Source organism: Dermacentor andersoni, chromosome 7, assembly GCF_023375885.2.
Source record: "Dermacentor andersoni chromosome 7, qqDerAnde1_hic_scaffold, whole genome shotgun sequence".
NCBI lineage: Eukaryota > Metazoa > Arthropoda > Arachnida > Ixodida > Ixodidae > Dermacentor > Dermacentor andersoni.
The window spans coordinates 16,298,869-16,320,962 of record NC_092820.1 but is presented as its reverse complement, the minus strand read 5'-3'; the positions used below and the strand labels follow the sequence as shown (position 1 = coordinate 16,320,962).

Here is a 22,094-nt window from a genome sequence, read left to right as displayed (position 1 = left end):
GATTTGATATAGGCTTGGATGTTCCTTCTGTAAGAGACAATATATCGGTGAAACAGGACAATCAATGAACGTCAGATTAAACGAACATCACGCGGACACAGCTAAAAAGCTTCCCAAAGCCGTCGCCGAGCCCTTCAACCAACCAGGTCATAACTTTGATGAACTTAAACTCTACATCTTACAGTCAAATTTCCGTTCTGAACGAGAAAGAAAATACAGAGAATCATACCTTATCCATAAGTTCAAGACGCTGCAACCAATAGGCATAAACGTTTCAAAGGGACCTTTAGAATCTATTTGCTATGCTATATTTCAAGCTATAGGCGACAACACTTAGTTCGGTTCCTTGGCGCATTCTTTTTCTTCTCCTTTTCTTCTTCCTTTTCTTTCCTCTTCTTATTTCCAGCCGGCATGTCAGACGTCGTTGACATGCCGGCTAACATGCGTGCGTTGACATGTGGTTGACAGACAGCCAGGCCACTGGCCTTGTGCACAGCATTCCTTTATTCTCGATTCGACACGCTAACACACCTTCACTCATTGCCGCACCCACCCGCCTTACACTCTCTCCCCTTTAGAAGAACCCCACCTATATATACTGTGGTGAGGAAAGCATATGTCACCTTAAAGAAGAGAAGTCCACTTGTCGAAAAGTTGACTCCTGCTTTCACCTTGTTCTCGTTTTGCTCATCATCTTGAATTTCCATCTCCCGCCTTCCCCGAGTTTTCCCTTAATATATAATGTGTTAGAACTGAGCCCTTCCAAAGAATCCCACCTCAGTTGTTGCACTGTTGAGGAGTGAGCAGGAAGAGTAAAGAGACTGGCAGACACTATGTGAAGCATGGTAGAAAAAATGTGCAACTCCACAGGAACAATGAAAGAGACAAGCTAGCACAATGTGAAGCCATGCTAATGCAAAGTGCACTCACCTTAAGATCCTGTGGGAAGAGTTGGCGGGCCAGGGCATAAAATGGGGCTGGATTCCTCTGCAAGGGGAGAGGACAAGGTGTCTTGGCAAGGTAACATGCACTGAGGTCAACCAAGGCCTTGTGTAAAAGAGTGAAACGGCGATAGCTGTCGGTGTAGGTGAAGTATGACGCACTTCACATGGAGGTCGTGGGTTTGGTTACCACATGCAGCAAGTTGACTATAGTATTTTTTTAATTCCTCTTCTGTTATTACTACAGCTTAAAAAGAAAAACAATTTATCCTAAATGGTCAAACTGGTCAAACGAGGGAAACCTTGTTTCGACAACGAGACTTGTTTTCATCGGGGCAACAACTGCTTTCCTTGACAGCGTTTGTATAGCAGCTCACTTTCCGTTTGTTCAAGAAGGGGCAGGACCTGTCCCTACCTGTCTTTTCCTGTGTTTTTACAGGCTGTGACACAGCAATGACGAATAAGCAAGTGCACAGAATAGCGCAGCTCCAGTCAGTTCTAGTGCAACATGCCATTGGAGCCAGAGGTTGCATTTCAACACCATGTACTCCTACTGTTGCCAGCAGCGAGGCTAGGGCGTGCACTGAATGTTCAGGCAATATGGCTGCATTTATGAGAATGGTAGCAGGCAATGCCTCGGTCCGATTGAGGAAGCCTGTGTGCATCTAGAGCGCTAGGTGGTTTCCATTCACTAAACAAAGGAGTACCGTGATCGGATTTGCCCTCATTAACCGTGCGGAGCACAACAGTGCACTTGAGTGTACGAGTACAGGTCGAGAGCATGATCAGAAATGTCATGCACATCTAGGTGCTTTCTCATGGCTGAAGCTGCCTAGTATTTTGGGGAATTATGGGGTGACGAGTCACCCCCAGCCCATGTGCAACGAGGTTCAAGAGAGGCAGACGGCAGTGACGGTGGCCAGTAGGCTCTCACAGCCAGTGTGTTTCCCTGAATCCACTTCACATCGGAGGCCAACTCATTTAGATCACAATAATGGGCACTCCAAACGTAAGCTGCAAAGGTAGGATGGGCTTGAGGGATTACTTGGTCCTCCTTCTCAGTGTCAGATGCCAAAGGGTGAGCAAAAAGATAGAGCTCCTGCATAGCCCTCACGTGGGTGTCTGGTCAGAAGCTCTTGATTGCGACGCATGCAGCACTTCTAGTCAGGAGGGAGGAATTCGCTGCGGAAAAGCATCCCAACCTCCTCCATCAAATGAGCTTGGTGGCTGACAAGTCGGCACAACTGTGCCGCATGGGCTGTAAGTGAGATGGGCAATACAGTGCCTACCATAGCGCTGTCATCCAGCTGCACTGCCCGTTGATTGAGGTGCAGTGCCTCAAGGTACTCTGTAACACTCTTGCAGTCCGAATAACCTCAGTATTTGGGGAGAAGTATCCGTAGTCCGCTTGGCACGCCTAGCTGAGGGGACTGGAGGTCTCCCTTTAGAGCACTAGGCTTAGAGTTTGTCGCTTTCATCAGGACTCAGAGAAGCTGTGGTGCTGTGGTGTGCAGCGATGTTTGCTCCAGACAAGGTGCGGCAATCTGAGAAGGGCCAACCACGACCTGTTCTCCAAAATGCACACCCAATCCTAATGCTAAGGGCCCAGTAAACGGCTTGGAGGTGAGCTGGGTTGCCACTCTGACAGCTGCATCAGGCCTCACATGACCAGCAATCGATGGCGGACGGGGGTGGCTCATGTGCATTGAAAATGTCGCTCAGCTGTGCACGAGGCAAGCGGTAGCCTGAAAGTGCGGCAACATTGTTGGCCGAGTGCAGTGACTCACACTCAACATTGTCTACCAGCTGCGCTTGGGACAAGGAGAGGCCAGCGAGCGGTATTGCACCAAGAGCGAGGCAGGGAGTCTCAGCTGCGGTGCACCACACATTTAACTGCGCTCGGGACAAAGAAAGGCCAACGAACAAGCACATGCTTACGGTAGAGTGGGAATGCTGCACCGCAGTGCATCTTTCCGAGAAAGGTGCTCGGTACAAAGGTAGGCCACCAAGTATGCCAGCATCAAAGCAGGGTGGCACCAATGCAGCACCTTGGGCACTGAAGGACAACGAGAGGCCAGTGAGCAAGTTTGTGCCAGCAGGGTGGCTCCGGTGCAACGTAGGCAACACATTGGCATGTCGTCAGGGTAGGGAAAGGTCCGCGAATGAACCCACAGAGTGGAGTGGCACCAACGTGGCACAGTGAATGATGCCGGGGATAAAGGGAGGCCAGCAAGTGTATTCGTGCCAGCATCTAATCAGGGTGGCTCCAATGTGGCATAAGGGGAACTCAACTGTGCTTGGCACAAAATGCCGCCAGTGAGTGGGAACAGTGCATTGGAGGAGCTATTGGGCACCTGCTCCACGTGCGTTTTGAAGAGGTGAGCAAACCTTAATCATCATGACTAGGATTAGGGTACACATTCAAGAGGTTGACATCACTGAAGGGGTGTCCAAGGAAGGGATTGCTCCCTGTAGCCGAAAGCAGAGGGTTGCCAAGGCGAATGTACCTCATGCTGTCAGTGTCATCCACGTCACAGGACAAGTCCGTCCTTCGCGTTGAAGGACAAGGCTAGCCAGGAGGTCTAGCAGGAACGAGGGCTTTGAAAGGGCCTGCTCTGATGCCATGCCAAAGCTGAGTTGGGGGTCAGTTATGTGTAGATGGGTTTGCACAAGGCTCACCATACGAGCGATCGTCAGGAAAGAGCATGACAGTCCTCTAGTCCCCAGCACACGAAGGTGCTACAGCAGGGTTCGTCAACTCTCCGACATGACACAAAGAAGGCTCCGGAGCGTGCAGACGCTCAACTCTCACACGTCCGCTGATGCTGTTGGTTGTGATGCAACCTGCTTTGCAAGGCTGTTCTGACAAAGGCTTTGGAGCAGGGCACTGGGATGGATGAACTCGATCCTCCAAATGCAACACTGTTGGCGAGACTGTACACGCGAATGATTAGGCATTGGTGTCAAGAATGGGAGTGAACATATTCAGTCTATAACCTGTTGCAGCGAGTCGGACTTCCTTGATTCTTCCGCACTCATCAGCATTCTATTGGTAGAATTACAGCTAGCTGGCATTGGCGCATGAAAAGTGCATGGAATGCCCTTGTACTACTGTGTTCTTTTTTCTTTAGCCCAAGAGGATGTTTGAGACCCTACATCTGGCTGCCCAATGTGAAGCTCTCGGAGCATCGGAAGATAGTTTTGATGATTTCGCTTGATTTGAGACAACCTTCATTTGAACTGAAGCGTAGGCATAGTGTCGATTTTCATAGCTAGCGTCGGCAGCATGCTTTCTTGAGAGAGGTCATAGTTGCTGAGGCATGTTTGAACATGCAAACATGCTAAACCTTTCTAGAAGTTCTTGAAATATATTTGTCAATACAAGAGCCACATGGCCTGCATCCTGGGAGAGCGAGGCCTAGAGCCCGCAGAGTGTCGGCTAGTCTGAAGCGAGTTCAGAAGCCTCATGGGTGGTCCGAGTTTCTTACGTAAATAGCTTTTTCTACCTCTGACTCTGGGAGTCACAACTATGGGAGCCGTATGGCTGCATGCGACGGATGGCCATAGGCGACAGGTGCCACTATGGGCTGTCTGGTATTGTGGCCTGGCACCAGGCACCATCTGGGACAGTAAGCACTGTCTGCTCAGATGCTGTGTGTAAGGTAGGAACACCTCACAGAGCTAGATCTCCTTGCGGTTGCCTGTTTTGCGCCCATTTTGAGTGTTGTTTTTGGATGCCGGTTGCTGCTGAGTAGCGACTCGTTGGGCCTACGGCTATTCGGAGCTGCCTGTCACACGTGGAGGACAGTGGAGATGAGGTGTTGCACTTTGCTTCCCTCATTCTAGTTAGCCTCGCATCAATTGAAATTACTCGTTCGACTCAAGAAAGTGAGCTTGTTCACCTGAACTTGGCATCTGAGTAGTTGCCTGATATTTTGATAGCTGAACTGAACACTGTACTGCATGGGCGATAAGCATGCAAAATTGCTCTTCCTTGCACTACTTCAGTGTTTGTTGAGTGCATTGAGTGTACGTAGCATGAGTGGAGTCACCCCTGGTTTGCTGTCTCCTGAACATTGTCTGCGCTGTTGCCCAGTAAAACAATCAAGCCATCCCCAGACAGTTTAAATGCCTGTGGCCAGTTTGGCAGAGTGACTTCAGCACCCGTCTGTGTCCAGCTCGCAACTCTCGGTGACTGTGAGAAAAGCCAGCAGTCACCAACGGCTACTGCGGCTCTTGCCAGTAGGGCGCGTCAGTGTGATGTACGCTTGCTCGTACAGACTACTATGTCATCATTTCCAGAATCCTGGCCTGGAGTCATGCCGTCGAGCCTGGAGAGCAGTCGCTGTGAGCAGCGGACATTGGTGGTGTACCCCAGAGACATTGTCGATATGGACAAGAGAGCATGGACATTTCCTCGGTGCAGCCACTGCAGCATGTACTACCTCTTGTTCGCGAAGCACGCATCGATGTTAGAACATGGGACGCTTTGCCAGAGTATGTAGCGATTTAAGGTTGGGAGGATGTGGGGACGCTCGTCTCTCATGCATCCCCTGATGTTGTTTTCCCTGCGCGGCTCTAATGTTCCCTGTAATCTGGCTTCTCTATGTAGCTAAGTGCCGGTGGCAGTCGATGTAACTGCAGAAAAGTAGGAGAGATGGCGCAAGCGTTTTGCTGCTAATACCACCTATTGGTGGGTTACTCGGACACAAAACGGAGTAGCCTCTTGCTCTTTGGCTTGGGGTTGGCTTGCTGCATGGACATGTTGCGCGTGCGTCAACATGCTTTGTGGGACAGTCCCGGGAAACACTTTGGAGTGGGGCACGTCAGGATGGACAACTTCAATCGTTCAAACGAGACACCATTCGCATCACTGTATAAGCTAACAATTAAGCATTGGTGTCCAGCATGGAGGCACACATGTTCACTCAATATCCTGTTACAGTGAGTCGGACTTTCTCATTTCGTCTGCACCTATCGGCATGTTCTATTGGTAGTAATTTGGCTAGCTGGCATTGGTGTGCCAAAGGTGCAATATATGCCCTTGTGATTGTTCCCACTGCTGTAGTGACATTTCTTTGTCCCAAGAGTATGTCCAAGATCGCCACAGGAGTCAGATCGCCCACAAACATGCGTTTCTTGACCCAAGATACAGCACAGTGCAACAGTCACGGCACTTACGGGCAAAGGCTCACTGCAAGACAGATCAACTACGTGCACCCGCTGTGCTAGGGCTAGCCGAGTAGCAGTCCACCAAGTGCAAGAACGAGAAGTCGCAGGAGCAAAGGTCCCACGTAACTAACTCGTTGCGGGCCTGTGAGCATCTCCCGTGGCGATAAAGTGCTCAGTGGAAGAGAGCTCGGGTGGAGACGGCGCCCGGGCGCTGCCACTTGGTAGGCCAATTAGGGTGCGTCCCGGTGATGTTTCCTTGTGCAGTGACTGAATCCCAGGAGGGAGAAGTATGACTGGAGCAGAAATTAGCTCTGGCGTGTTAGCCATGTCTGCCATGCTGTCATTACGGTGACGGTTTATTTATTTATTTATAATACCTAAAAGGTCCCTAAATGGGACATTACATGAGGGGTGGGCACATATTGAAAAAAACAGCATGTCAGGTTAAGTAGTGTGACTTGAAAGATGGTCTTCAATGGCAGCTTTGAAACAGGAAATGTGAGTGATGAGGGTGATGTCAGAAGGAAGAGTATTCCGTTCATGGGCTGCGTGTAGAAAAAAAAGAATGTTGGTATGCAGTGGAATGGGCGCGTGGTAGATACACAGCATTAGGATGCATGTGGCGGGAGAAGTGATGGATTGGAATGATGATTTGGTTACCTGTGGACTGTGAATGAAAGAACCTAAAAAATTTAAAGAATTCCCAGTTCCCGGAGATTGAGCTAACCACAATGCGTCAGCTAGGGGATGAGGCATGGGAAGGCACCTCGATCCCCACAAGTGTGCTACTGATAAGTTTCAGCAGCTTGTAGCAGATGTGCGCTTTTCATTCCTTTTCTGCCGTCCCTGTGAACACATTTGAAGCTGTTCCTAGCATGCATCAGTAGCTTCCTGACCAAGTTTTGCAAGAGTCCCACGCAATTCTGAACTTGGCATCATTGTTGTGCCTGCCTAAGGCAATTTGAAAGACCACGTCGTTCCTTGTGAGTTACCGCCACTTTTTCACATCAGAAGTATTTCTACCATTTTTCGTGGGCCGATACAGATGATAGTGCCATCTAACTACTGGATATGTGGGTATGTGCCCTTGTAACCACTTATTGCCATAATATAATATATATATATATATGTGTATATATATATATATATATATATATATATAATAAATAAATGAAATTGTCTGATGGCCAGATTCGAACAGAAGGCCTATGATACTGTAACCATTACGCCATGGACGCTTTTTCCCCACTATAGCATGCCTCATAACAGATCATAGTTTTGCCTTGTAAAACTCCAAAACTTATTTAGTTAATTAACACGTCATTGTACGTCAAAATGTGGGCTGATCCTGAAGATAGTGCAGTAAAGAAAGTGAAGCAATCTGATGCTCCTCCTATTAAAAAAATTTATTTATGGTTTTATCTTCCAAAAGCACCATATGATAGTGAGACCTGCCATAGTGGAAGAATGGATTAATTTTGACCACCTGGGATTTTCTTACGTGCTCAAATGCATGGTATATCGGCAGCCTTGCTCTTCGCCCCCATCAAAATGCTCAAGCTTAGCAGCGCAACAACGCCAAAGGCACAAAGTCGCCACGGTTGGTGCTCCTCCTCTTACTCCCATCACGCATGCATGGAGTGACAGGATAGAGTGACGTGTGCAGCAACTCCACTCCATCCTTACTCCCAACTATCTCAGGAAGACATTGTCTTCGAGGGACTTCAACTGGAGGATTGTATTGCATGTACGAGGTAAGTGCCATCCCAAAGAGTACTCTCAAGTTTTACCCGGGGTGTAAATGTTTTTCTCGTGCGAACAAGCCTGGTCGGCCCCTGCCAATGGATCTTATTTGACCGACACGGCTACAACACCAATAGGTCGAGTTAACCAATACGCCAATAGGACCAATACACCTATGCAACCAATACACCTGTAGAACGAGCAGACCTATTGGTGTCAATATGCCAATATGCTATTGGTTTTCTGTTGGAAACATTCACTAGGAAACGGCCATCAATTTTTTCATTACTCTCCTCAGGAACATGCTGGTTTGTCACCTTTAACCATGTTACATTGACAACACTGGGGGATGGCATGTGCATGATTATCTGCCACATTTTCCAAATGTTTGTTTTCCTTCCACAAACTTGAGCTGCTTGTCATTCTACCATCAAATTTTTCAATTCTTTAATGAGCTGCACAATTAGACTCCCACTGAGTTGTCACAAGAAGAGCAGACGCATGACTACAGTAAACAGCAATGCATTTCTCCGAGTAGAATATCACGCACGCAGTGCTTTATAACAGAACATGATGGGCTTACCCGAAAGTATCCAATCTCAAAGATAGCCTCAGGTGAGGGAAGGTTGAACTTCCCCAGCTTGGAGTAGATGCCGCTGTTTGGGCTGCGGAAGTCGGGGATACCTGCAGCTGCATTGAGCCCAGACAGCCACAGTTAAGACCAACCAGACACCACACTTACAGACATGGTTCACTGCACTCAAAACTGGTTAACTGTTTTACAGACTTGGTCGATGGCATTGTAGAGTAGATGACCACCTAGGACTAAAACGATGTGGCCTCATCCAAATGCATACAGAACTTACCCACATGCATGTATATAATTATATATGCAGTAAAACCTTGTCCATACCAGGGTGTTGAACCGGTTTGCTGGTTAAAAATATGCCGCTTCAATTCGGGTTAAATGCACTTTGATTTCGTTTTGCTTGTGAACCGAAAAAGTTATAACAGTTCGCAAACTAGTTTAGCACAGTCCATTTTATCCTGCCCCTATGGTGACATGCTGCATAGTATTATCAACTTGTCCGCATGGCACATGTGCAAGTTCCATCAAGAGGAGGCAGAAATTGATGAATGAATTACACAGATACAGATACCGGGGAATTTTCATGTACATGTTAAAGACAGAGGTAATTAGTGAGAATCCCTGCATCAACGTAAGGTCTGCATACCTTCCACACTCGCTACTTTGACAGCAGAAGTCAGTTAATTTCATTTTGCTTCAGGCTTTTTACCACCAGATTGGTCTGAGCAAACTGTAGCTATGCGATCTATGGTGTCGAACAAAGCTTGAGTTCACACTATATTACACAAATTACAAGTGAAAACTTTTAGCCTGTACCAAAGAAAGGAGCCAGCATTTGACATTTCGCTCAGTTTGCAACTTTTTTTAGAAGCAGGTGAGGACATTGATGGTTCTGAATGATGAACAAGGACGGTTTGTGCTGAACCATACTGCAATATTGAAATGCATACTTCTTTATCTTTATCCGGTGACCGAATTTCAGTGGCTAACAAATGTTAAAGGTTATCACTAAGCGCAAGACGTGCCTTTCTGTATCGGAAGTATCTAGAATGTTATTGATGGCTCAATCTGCTGTCTATGCTGTAACCAAGCCAAGTGTATTCAAATTCTGTGTGCAACGAGAATATTGGTGTAGATTCTAGAACTTACATAAGCACCAACGATTATGCAGGAAGGTTCATCCAGTTATGCATAAATATCCAACATGTCTGATTTGCAGATAACATTTTCAGCAACTGCCAACTGTGATCGCAGCTGTCTTTGTGCTTGACTGTTACTTGTATTTCTGAGCACAGATTCGCCCAATAAAGAGTAACTTTCATGATTCACAGTTTTTGCTAGCGTGTTCTTCACCGTCACTACAATGGGACATCTGGTGGAAGTGCTTTCCATTCATGTACCGACCCCCCTTGCACTGCCGTGAAACAAACCCAAATCATGAAGAGAACACCAACATCTTCCTGGACCATAGTGTATCATGCAGATTATCCATACGTATCAGCTTGCATTGGTTGACAGTGCGAAGATTACGGCAACATGTGCCTGTGAATGCCGACGACTGAATCGGCACTTCCTGAGTGAACATTCTTTTCATTCTTGGATTCTGTCTAAACGATACTAGTGTCAGGCTTAGAAACCTGCCCCCGGAGTAAGCACTTCCTAGCAAGAAGACCAGGAAGTGCATTACCACAACAGCAGCCATGATGACAGCCCCAGTGCCATCTACACCAATCGTGTTGCAGCAGCCCAGGGAGCATCAACCTTCTGCGGATCGGCATTTAAAAACCTGGAAAGCTGGCTGGAGATGACAAAAGGATGACTATGTTCAAAAAATGGAACTACAACAAGCTGCGCCATATCTATTTTTAATTGAGGGATGCCGCTTAGACATGGATTGAGAATCAACAGTCAACCCTGACGACATGGGACCTATTTCACAGCACCTTCTTGGAACACCTTCAAGAGCGTTGTGTGGAAAGAAAGGGTCAAAGCTTTGCTTGAAGCCCGAATACAACAACCAATGAGAACATCGCCATCTTAACAGGGGAGATGACCAGTCTTTTATGGCATGCCAACTCGGAAATGTCCACTTCTTGATGCAAGCATAAAGTAAGAACTCCTTGCCTTGTTATGAAACTCGCCAAAGACCATAGCAGAATTTTTGACAGAGGCAATGACATTTGAGAAGACTGAAAATGCACACTAGGTAACGTAACTAGCAAGTGCTCACGCCGCAGTGTGATATCCAAGCACTAGGCTCTGATGACTTCTAAGAGACCATTAGGGTCCTGGTGGGCAAAGAACTGCACAAGATGTTCCCTTTGGTGCATCCTCAGGCAGCCTCGATCACTAACATGGATAAGGACCAACTTCGACGGTCACTGGGAGTTTCCAAAGTGCAGTCCAAATTGCTGCATCCCATGCCGGAAGCTACGATTTATGCCACCGTCGCCCACCGTAAAGGCCACCCTCTGCACTTGCGCTAGGGTCCCATAATGCTGCAGTCCCATCATCCACTGCCATCAACACCAACTTGCCCACCTGATGTACAGTGCAACTACCCAAGAAAGACAGATGTATGGTGTGCTGCAGACCACCGCCTGTTCTGCTATCACTGCGGAGATGCTGGCTATGTCTACCACCGATGTCCATACCACAACATGGGGCTACGAGAATTTGCCGTGAATGCACCACACCCACAGCAAGAGGAAATGCCTTGTTATTGCACCAACTACCTCGCTGCCACTCAGTGGAGCCCTCAACTACTGTCCCATTCACCATCACCAGGCCGCTACCTGTCGCAGCAGCACCGACAATAAGTGGCCCATCCTGTGGCTGCTACCTTAGCCCCTAGACAGCAAAATAAAGCAACAACTCGTTGAGGTGTGGTTGCTGTATGTCGAAATGCCGAATATCCTCTGCCAATGATGCCGACGCTTCAAGATCTATCTTGACGACGCAGCAACAACATGCTGCCATCCCGAAAAAGCCTCAAGCCAAGAATACGCTAACAAAAGAAGACTTGACGACACGACATATCATCTACAGGTCAATGCAACACAATCGTAATCTGATCCCAAGACCTAACTGCAGCACAAGGCCAAGAACTACCAACCTTAACGTTTTGACTGATGGCCAAAACATCACTGCTCTAGTCAACACAGGAGCCAACTACTCAGTGGACCCTTGGCTGCCAAGTTAAGAAAAGTCAGGACTGCTTGGGAAGGCTCTCAAATCCAGACAGCTGGAGAACACCTCATAACACTGACCGGAACCTGCACAGAAAGCGTTACAGTTCATGACCGGACTCACCCTGCAACCTTCCTTATCCTGCAACAATGCTCATAGGACGTAATTCTTAGCATGGACTTCTTGAGCCCACATGCTGCAACGATTGACTTAAAGTTAAAGTTGATAACTCTGTCCACAGATCAAGTGATGCAGCCAGAGAGGACTCTCAGTCATCGTGGCTCAAGTGTACTTGAAGATCAAGTCAGTATCCCACCTTGCCCCAGCATCATGATTTTCGTCGCCGCAGAAGAAGCCGAACACATCAAGGTCATCATTGAGAATGAGCTACACCTGCTGCTCGATCGTGAAATTGGCGTCATAAGGGTTATTGTCCAGTTATGTCAAGGAAAAGGACAAGTAATAGTGAATAAAGCCAGGGATATCAACAACTGAACAAGAGCACAAAGGTCACATACATGGAAGAAGTTACAGAAGTCAGCAATGCGCTTGTCATCTCAGACTCTGCTGAAGCTACAACAACAGTGCATGTTCCTGAACCACTTCTTGATATTAATCCATGTCTTCACAGCCATAAAGAAGAACAGCTAAAGGGTCTCCTGCTTCAATACAAGGACTGCTTTTCATCATCATGAAGCATTCAACAAACAACAGAATTGCTAAGCTTCGTATCATAACCGAAGAATTAATTCGAACACTCCGTCAAAGCCCATACCGAGTTTTGAAAGAGAGTGAGAGGTCATAAAGCAATAAGTCAATGAAATGCTGCACGACGAAATCATCCAGCCATCAAATAGCCCATGGGTGTCTCCTGGGGTCTTAGTGAAGAAGGATGGCCCTCTTTGGTTTTGCGTCGATTATCATCTCCTGAAAAAAGTCACAAAGAACCTATACCCCCTCCCATTGATAAGCAATTCAGTGGAACAACCCTGCAACACAAAGCATTTTTTGTCGATGGACCTCAAGACGTGCTACTGGCAAATCGAAGCTGACTAGAGGGATAGAGAGAAGACTGTCTTTACCACGCTAGATGGCCTCTATGAATTCAAGGTCGTGCAATTTGGTCTTTGTTCGGCACCCGCAACTTTCCAGCGCATAATGAATATGGTATTGGCTGGCTTGAAATGGTAGACCTGTTTAGTCTACCTCAATGACATTGTAATTTTTGCCTCAAACTTCGACAAACACCTTAAGATCTTTGTGACAGTACTAGAGGCGATCAAGTCATCTGGGCTAACCCTGGAGCCGGAGAAATGATGCATTGCTTATGAAAACCTTCTGCTCCTGGGCCACATCAGCAAGTCTGGAGTACTTCCTGTTCCACAGAAAACCACTGCCATTGCAAACTTTCTGCAGCCCTTCGACAAGAACGCAGTGCGCAGGTTTCTTGGTGTGCGTGTGCATACCATAGGCATTTTGTCAAGAACTTCTCATGCGTCGCCATGCCTCTGACTGTTCTCGTAAAATCAAACATTGAGTTTAAAGGGGTCCTGAACCACATAGTTCACCACTGGCATACGCTGCTGTGAATATCCCAGCCAAGTCTTGCAATAGTGCACAGTGCGTGGAGCTCGCAAGCAGAGCATGATGTCACTTTTCTCTCTAATGCTCTCATTTCAACACAAGCCTGCTCCTCACCCTCTTCTGAACACTTTATTTCGTCATATAGTGGATTCCCATACGCAGCTACTATTGACCAATAGCTGACGCCAATCTGGATCAGTGCACTTCTTCCTACTGTTACTGTGTATATTTATTAACAAAGTTTAATAAACAGGCTGAAGTGAGTGAAAATGTGCTTTCAAAGTTTGATAACAATCACGTATTTATGGAAGAAGGTGACTATCGCCTGCTCACGCTGTACTGCAGCAGCCCGCGTAGGAAATAAACTTTGGCCACCCTGCTTATCGGTGTCGTAGCCATTGGGTCTCGTCGATTTTGACTAGTTTTGAAAGCTCAACTAGCCTCAACTTACGTGATACTTGTCAGACCATACTCATGCTTGCCAGCACACACTCACTTGTGGCCGCTCCGGCTGGACGCCGTGGCAGACTAATTGATAGTGCTTAAAAAATGCACAAGTTAGATGTGGCTACTGTCCGTCAGTCAAGCTGGTGCAGGACAAAGCCGGTCTGTACCATGTAGCATGGGTCAGATTGCTGCATAAGAGGGCGAGCACATGCTCGAGCATTGTCGTGCACAAGGTAAATGCTGCCATCCACACTACAGTTGAATGTAGCTGCAGTCTGCTATGTAGTGTAGGTACCGTGGCCACCACGGGGTGCCGTGACAAGTCCACTGGGTAAGCGCCCCCTAGCACACTGAGGAAATTTGTGTTTGGCTTATGTTTGGTGCATTGTAGGTGCCAAAATCCAAAGTGGTGGCGTCATTAACATTCAAAACCAAATTTGAACTGTGCACCACAGTGACATTTAGAAGGGTGTAGGATTGGGCTTGTAGGTAAAACATGCTTTAAACAAGGTGTCTACCAAGTTGAAATTTCCAATTTCCCTGAGTTTTCCAGGTCTTCCCCAAGTGCCTTTGCAAAATTGCTTGAGTTACACAAAACTCTGTTTTATGGTAAGATGGGCTGCTCACACAATGTCACCCGATGCTGTCACTCTCTAGTAATTAAAAAAAACATAATCCTGTTTGAATAGTAAGTAGTGTTTACTATATTCAAAAAGAAATCAGAAGGAAGGGGTTAGTAAAATGCACAGTGAATCAAATATATCCGAAAACAATGGTAAAACCCATCGCAAATCGAGCTCAACATTTTAAGATATGAATAAAAAGAGATACATACAAAGCATACAGAGCAAATATTTTCGAATAGGAGCTATCTCTATCAAATGATAGCATGGTCATTGGTATGAGGCCCGAACTTTGTTGCAAGTGAGATTCTCGCTCAGTAGCTGGAAAGTGAACCTCAACTGACCTGACATACTCTCAGCCAGCGCAAAATGCCTCAGTGTCGTGTTTCACTGCTTTAAAGAGTTTATTTTGGTTTGGATGAGGGACACCTGCATCGCGACGTCAGAAAACACTGCTTTTTTTTAGCTTAAGCTCCTTTAAAGAAGCGGCAGCATGCTTCCTTTCGCATTTATTCCTTAATGTGTCGGTCCCTTCTCGTCCTCCTTCCGCAGCACGTTCGCCCCACGGACCATTTGAAGCATCCTCTTGGTTAATAGTACAGTCAACCTCCGATTTTTCGTTCTCTCTAGGGTCCGCGAGAACGTCCGAAAAAACAAATGCATGTTTTTTACTGCCCTTAAAGGCTCAAATCGCCACAGGCACATCCGAAAAAGCTCTGAAGCTCTGCCAGTACACTTATTAGGCATATCGGTGCTCGCACTACGACAGGACATGGCGGGCGCGTGCGTGTATAATTAAGGAATACATACTGGGTCCCGTGGCAATTGCCCCTTCCCAAATGTGTTAAGCTTCACCGTAAAACTCCGCGTATGCTTCACCGCGTAATATTGCTGTATTCAGGCGAAGCTTACTTTCGGAAACCGGCTTAATTCAATGCGTCGTGCTTTCCGAGCTTCGAAGCCGTTGACAAGGATTACAAAGGCCAAGTCGGCGCCATTGCTAATAGCGGCGAATTGCTAACATTAGCGAACGTCGAAGCAGCTAGGCCTAGCGTTGCTGCGGTGGTGGCTGCCAGCGGATCTGCTTGCGGGAGCGCCAGTTTGAGGCGGCGAGATAATCAAAATGGTAGCGGTGGTGGCCTTGATTAAAAATTAAATTATGGGGTTTTACGTGCCAAAACCACTTTCTGATTATGAGGCACGCCGTAGTGGAGGACTTCGGGAATTTCGACCACCTGGGGTTCTTTAACGTGCACCTAAATCTAAGTACACGGGTGTTTTCGCATTTCGCCCCCATCGAAATTGCGGCCGCCGTGGCCGGGATTCGATCCCACGACCTCGTGCGTGGCCTTGATTAATGCCGTTGCGAAGCCATCTGAATTAGCGGGCATGTCCCAAAAATCGGGCGTCCGGAAAATCGGTCGTTGACTGTACACTGGCAACTCCTCCAGCCGACGACACGGCATCAAAGACGATTCATTACGATTCCTCTCTTGAACTCGAGCCAGCATTAGTGCGACTTTCGTTCCCTTTCAAGAAAATTAGAGCTAATTTTTTCCCTGATAGAAGCGCAAATTCTCTGATTTATCCCTGAGTATTTTCAGACTATTCAAAATCCCTGAGAATTCCCGGTTTATAGACACCCTGTTTAAAGTTTGAATAACAGCACAACGACAGCAGAGGGGACAGAAGAGAGAACAGAGCGGAGGTCAGATACGATGCAATGTTTGCCTTTTTAGTTGTTAAGGACCTTTATTATACTATACCACATGTTTCACTACTTCACTGCATTGATGAATGCATTGATGAATTTGGCCCTTCAAAGTTCTAAACTCAGTCTGGTATCAGTGTCAGTGGTTTTTTTAGAATAACTTCGCTTTTACCTACAGTCGACTTACGTCTATTGGGATGGTAAACCTCACCTCCAAAAAGAAGGCATTTGCATTGGATCATGCATTGCTCCCATATTAATGACTTGTTTTTAATAAAACTTGACAGATCTGTGTCGGATGTTTTTATCAACACTAACGTATTAGCTGCTTTTAGATATGTGGATGACTTTCGAATTTTTCTTAAGAATGATGCCAGGTCACACGAGTCTGATGCTTTTTTAGTTCTGGACACAGTGCGCAAATATCCTAAACCACTAGAACTAACCCATGAATTTTTTGAGAATGGTGTATTAAGGTTTCTAGACCTTAAGCTATTTTTGCACAAAAACCGTTCTTGTTGGATATACTACCCACGCGACAAAAAACCACTTCTTCCATTCAACTCAGCGCACTCTAAACTTACAAAACGTGGCATTATTAGCTCATAAAATGATCGACAGCTTTCGTGAGCAGTCTGAACGGTTAACTTCGGCAGGCTATCCATCTCTTATACAAGTCTCCGTTGCTGAAGGCCTGCTGCACAGCTATTCATCCGTGGTGAATGAAAATCCAGATGGAGCAACTCGGGATAGACAAAAAATTGTGGTAATCCGATACATGCATAGAATCGCGCAGAGTCTAAAAAAAGGTCGCTCAGCGCGTTAACGTCAAAGTTGTCTTCTCTGCCCCTGAAAAATTAGACAACCTGTGCAAAATAACCGTTCCACCATCTCGGTCCAAACGAGGGTGCCTTATCACACACAAGAACAAATTCATAGATTGCACAATGTGTTGTATGGATCCCCGTGCCCTGCGGTAAATATTACATCAGACAGACGGGCCACTGCATTAATGAAAGACTGAAAGAGCACAAGTACAATGTTGACTGTGCTAAACAGGCTTGGCTTTCTGCCCACTGCTGCATGTGTGGATGTAAGCCAAGGTACAAAAAATGTAGTATCACGGCAAAACACAGTGATCGTGTCCCATGTGAAATAATCGAAGCGGAAAAAATTTTGCGTTTAAGAAATGGGTACGTCAGCACTCCCTCTGTCGCGCTGACGAGGTCAGATACCTCGGGATATCCATGATACGTTGAATTATGGCTTTGTTGCAGCGTTCTGTGCATGGTTGGTGTGCTAATGTGTGGCTACAAAACTTGCTATACTTTCTGAAAAGAAAATAAACTGTTGGAAGTTAGCACTCCGTTCTCTCTTCTGTCCCCTCTGCTGTCCTTGGGCTGTTATTAAAATTTCAAGACATTTAGAGGACAGAGCATGGTGGGCATGTCCCATCCTGCCGTAACTTTTGCAGAGCAAGGCTTTGAAGGAGTGGAAGCACTGCGGAGACCATGTTTGATTACCATTAACTGCGCTTTTGCTGAACGCATTGAAGAACTTTTTGCTGCAAAGTATTTCTGAAATGGCCTACTTCCACTTCAAGTGCCTTTTTCCACTTTGATAAAACGTGTTTCGGGGCCCCTTTATTTGGGAAACACCGCAAGTGGAGGCCTTTGATGAATTAAAACGACGGCTGCAGTCACCATCAGCACTTGAACGAAAATGCCGATACAAAAATCCATATCAACGCAAGCAGTGTAGGCCTCGTTACCATGCTAGTCCAAAGAAAAGATATGCTTGAAAGAGTCATAGCTTACACTAACTGCTCACTATCGAAAGTAGAAGCCAATTTTCCTACGATGGAAAAAAAAAATGCCTTGCCATCATTTTGGCTACTGCAAAGTTTCAACCTTACCTATATGGTAGGCCCTTCAATGTCGTGAATGGCCATCATGCTTGCAAATCTAAAGGACCCTTCAAAGCGCCTAGCACGATGGAGCCTAAGATTGCAAGATTTTGATGTCAACATGGCCTACAAGTTTGGACAGAAACATCCTGATACAGATTGCCTGTCTCACGCCAACATCGATGCACCACTGCAAGACAACCAAGAAGAGGACGCCTTCCTGAGGACAATAAGTGCTGATGACTTCACCGAACAGCAGCAAGCAGACTCGGTGATAAGAAGTCTTGTAGAATTTTAAAAAGAAAAGACCAACTTTGTCCTAAGGGCATTTAAGTGCAGATTGTTTTCGTTTTTGTTGCAATACAACATTCTCATAAAGAAAAACTTCTTACCAGTCTGTGCCAACTACCTTCTTGTTGTGCCTTTAGCACTGCGGCCAGAGGTTCATTACATGCCCTTCATGATGACCTAATGGCAGGCCACCTCAAGTTCTCCTGTACGCCCACGAGAATTGAGGAGAAGCACTACCAGACACACCTGAAAGCGATGTCACCCATTACATCAAGATGTGCCGAGACTGCCAGCAACAGAAGACACTAACCAACCAGACCAGTTGGATTGCTACAGCCAATCAAGCCTCGTTGCCTGCCGACCATTTCAGCAGATAGGGGTCGACTTTTGGGGCCCTTTCCAACCTCAACATCCAGAAACAAGTGGATCGTTGTGGCCACTGACTACCTTAACCTCTATGCCGGAACGAAAGCCCTGCCGAAAAGTAGTGCGGTGGAAGTAACGAAATTCTCCATCGAAGACATCCTGCTGCTACATGGTGCACCAGAAGTCTGCCTCATTGACAGAGCAACGACTTTTAAAGCCGAGCCTACTCAAGCCATCTTGCAATTTATCCAAACAAGACACCAGAGGTCAACCATGTACCACCCACATACGAATGGCCCAAACAAGATGCTTGCCGACATGTTAGCGATGTCAACATCGAACACAAAATGTAGGTTCCATCCTTGCGTGCATGACATTCGCTTACTGCACAGCAGTGCAAGAGACAACACACGTGCTGCCATTCAAACTCGCATGTGGAATAAACCCCAAGATGGGGGGGGGACTCTCAACACTATGCTGCCACACATTAACGACGAAGCGAATCTTGACATCGGCATCGATCTGCAGCATGCCGAGAAAGCACACCAAAACTTGCCTGCTGCGCACGAGGAGGCAGCAAAGTATTGACAGCCAATGGCCAATACTACAATCTTCAACATGCTACATGGAATACCAGCCCGACAACCGTGTTTGGGTTTGGACTCTGATACGCCAATGAGGACTAAGTGAGAAGGTTGTTTTGCAATGCTATTTTGAACCCTACAAGATCATTTGATGTATTGGTGCACTGGCCTAAGAGGTCATGTCATAGGGCATTTTACAATCACAGTGGCGCCACTCACAACCTGAAATAGTCCATGTTGTGTGCTTTAAGCTATTCTACTAGCGCTAATGAACTTTGGGATTTTTCTTTCTTCTTTAGTAAGTGTGCTTTTGTTTTTTACACTCGTGTTATGTTCGTGGCATTGGGACAATGCTTTTTAAGAGGTGGAGGGGGGTACACTGATGCGCATACTCCTTTGTCCGGTGATCGCGTTTCTCTGGCTAACAAATGTTAAAGGTTATCATTCAGCACAAGATGTGCCTTTCTGTAATGAAAGTTTCTCGAATGATATCGCTGGCTCTGTCTGTTGTTTATGTAGTCGCCAAGCCTTGTGCATTCAAAATTCTGTTCTTGATGGGAATATTAGTGTACTTTCTAGAATGTAAGGGTGCACCAGCGATTATGCTGAAAGGTTCATTGAGCTATGTATAAATAGCCAACATGTCTGATCCGCAGAGGAAATTTTTGCCGATCAAGAACTGTGCTCGCCGCTATGATTGTGCTTGACTGCTACTTATCTAGGCACAGGTGCGCCCAATAAAGAGTTACAGTCAAACTTCGATATATCGAAAATGGTATATCGAATTATTGCATATATTGAACACTTTCTATATCACCTGAAAAATCACATGCATTTTTAATTTTTTATTTCAAACGGGGTCGGATGTAAAATGGATATATCGAACTCCGTCACCCAAAACCACATGCACTCTGTTGACAGGCAGTGAGCTTTCTCGCAACACCCTCGAAGATAACGGTGGCGCGATGGGCATTCCCGACTGCTGTGCACTATAGCTGCAGACATCGATCGCACCGAGGGTGCCAGTTGAACGTAGTGGCGTACGCACGCAGCGGCTTGCCTAGTTCGACAACGTCAACGATGCATTGCATTTGCTGCATTGACTCCTCCTCGGTGGATGGATGGATGGATGTTATGAGCGTCCCCTTTGGAACGGGGCGGTGGTTTACACCACCAAGCTCTTGCTATTATACTGCATAATATCCTACCTAGGTTAAAAAAGAAGAAAAAAGAAAAAAAAAGATACATTCCCATAACCAAAAGCCACGCTCTGCACCTGCCGTGCCTCGTGAGCAATGGCGGTTTGTTTCCACAAAGACGCATGATGGTGTGCATTCACTGGGCTCACTCATAGACCCCATGGCAGACGCCACTTGACGTTTTGTTATTAACAGTGTTTAAATTTTTTTTTTTTTATCAATACTGCAATCCCCATTGGGGATTTTAGCAGGGTGGGAAACAATACATATGTAAAGAATACTGTAGCTGGCTTGGATTCCTGGACGTGGAGATCGCAGCGGAAGTAGCAGCCAAACGAAGACGCTGCCGAAGTTGATCCTGCAAGCGCTGATGTTGCCCTGCTCCCAACTTCAATTGAAGCTGGAACTGTTTTGGACCTTCTACGCAGCTACTGCGACGCAATAGAAGGCACTGGCCTATCGCTTGTGGATTGTTTAGGCTATGTTGAGGACTCCACGTTTAAGCAAGCAGCTGCCAATAAGAAGCAGGCTATACTGCTGCAATAATTTCAAAGAAATAAATACTTTGTGTGAAGCTTCAAGTGAGTATTTACTGCCCCACAATCTGTTCATTGATTGATTTGTACAAGTTTATTACGCGTTCTTTACGTGACTTTATATATCGAATTCTGGCTACATCAAACTATTTTGCGATCACCGTGCTGTTCGATGTATCGAGGTTCGACAGTAGTTTCGTGATTCACAATTTTTGCTAGTGTGCTCTTCACCATTACTACAATGTGACAGTACTTCCTGCGGACCTTCACGTCATGCATGGTCTTGTGCCGGCTAAGGGTGGACAAAGAAGACAAAAGTGATGTATCGCACACAATCTTATTGTCACCTCGCTGCTATCGGCATGTGCTGAGCTATCGTGCAGCTGCGAATGCTCCTGGGCCGTACCAACAGGAATAAAAAGATGCCACCCTTCTCAATAAATGTTCTTCGGTTTCCATCATACTATCGACTTGTGGGTCCATTACTATCTTGGTTGCTTCAGTGGTGACAAGAGTGAGACCCCTCCTTCAATAGAGGACGTTAGCAAGCAGAGCGTTTGGAAGGTAATACGGCTCCATGGCCACTGTCATTTGATGAAACAGTAAGCAGCTGGAGTATGTACTGTGTGCGGTTAAAGCCTATTTTGAGGGTCATGAAATCAGGAATATGGGAAAGTGCTAGGCATTAGTGGCATTTTTACAGAGAGATGGCATCGTCGGCCTGCTTCAGAGATATTGTCAGTCAAAGCCTATTAACAGTTTGATATATGGACTCCCTTGTGCGGGGCATGTTGGCGGGAAGTTATGATGTGCTCACTCGGCAAGAATTGTCATGGTTCAAGACTCCGGCATGCATTGAGCTGAAGGGGCCTAAGTGACCCGAGGTGTGTGTGTTTTTGTTAATATTTAGATGAGCCATGCTTTGTCATTTTCCTATAGCAAAGTGTTTCAAAAGGGTGACAGGAAACTGAAACGAAGGTTAGCTGTTGAGCGACATTAAAACATGATGCCACCACAGCAACACATGACGCTCGCTTCACGTCGCCTGCAGCAGGGAACGGCGGCACATTTAGGTTACTGCCTATTAAAAGTGTGCAGTACACTTCCAACAGCACTACATCACACACGCTGTGAAGCAGATAGGCGAAGATGCTTATCGTAATAGAGTTGGCGGCAACAGCTGTGAATGCAATGTGTGGCGACATACGAGGAG

General features: G+C 46.4%; 1 protein-coding gene across 2 annotated transcripts in view; it reads right to left on the bottom strand.

Annotated features, from left to right (window-relative positions):
• Sirt2 (Sirtuin 2) overlaps nucleotides 1–22,094 on the bottom strand; it is a 299,336-nt gene that overhangs the window by 218,740 nt on the left and 58,502 nt on the right. Inside the window, exons 6-7 of one of the 2 annotated variants that reach the window (XM_055073193.2) lie at nucleotides 8,440–8,546; nucleotides 931–987 (exon numbers count right to left, since the gene is read on the bottom strand). In XM_055073193.2, the coding sequence (XP_054929168.1) occupies nucleotides 931–987; nucleotides 8,440–8,546 (164 nt within the window). The remainder of the gene's footprint in view (nucleotides 1–930; nucleotides 988–8,439; nucleotides 8,547–22,094) is intronic. The other variant, XM_055073194.2, reaches the window with a different exon arrangement.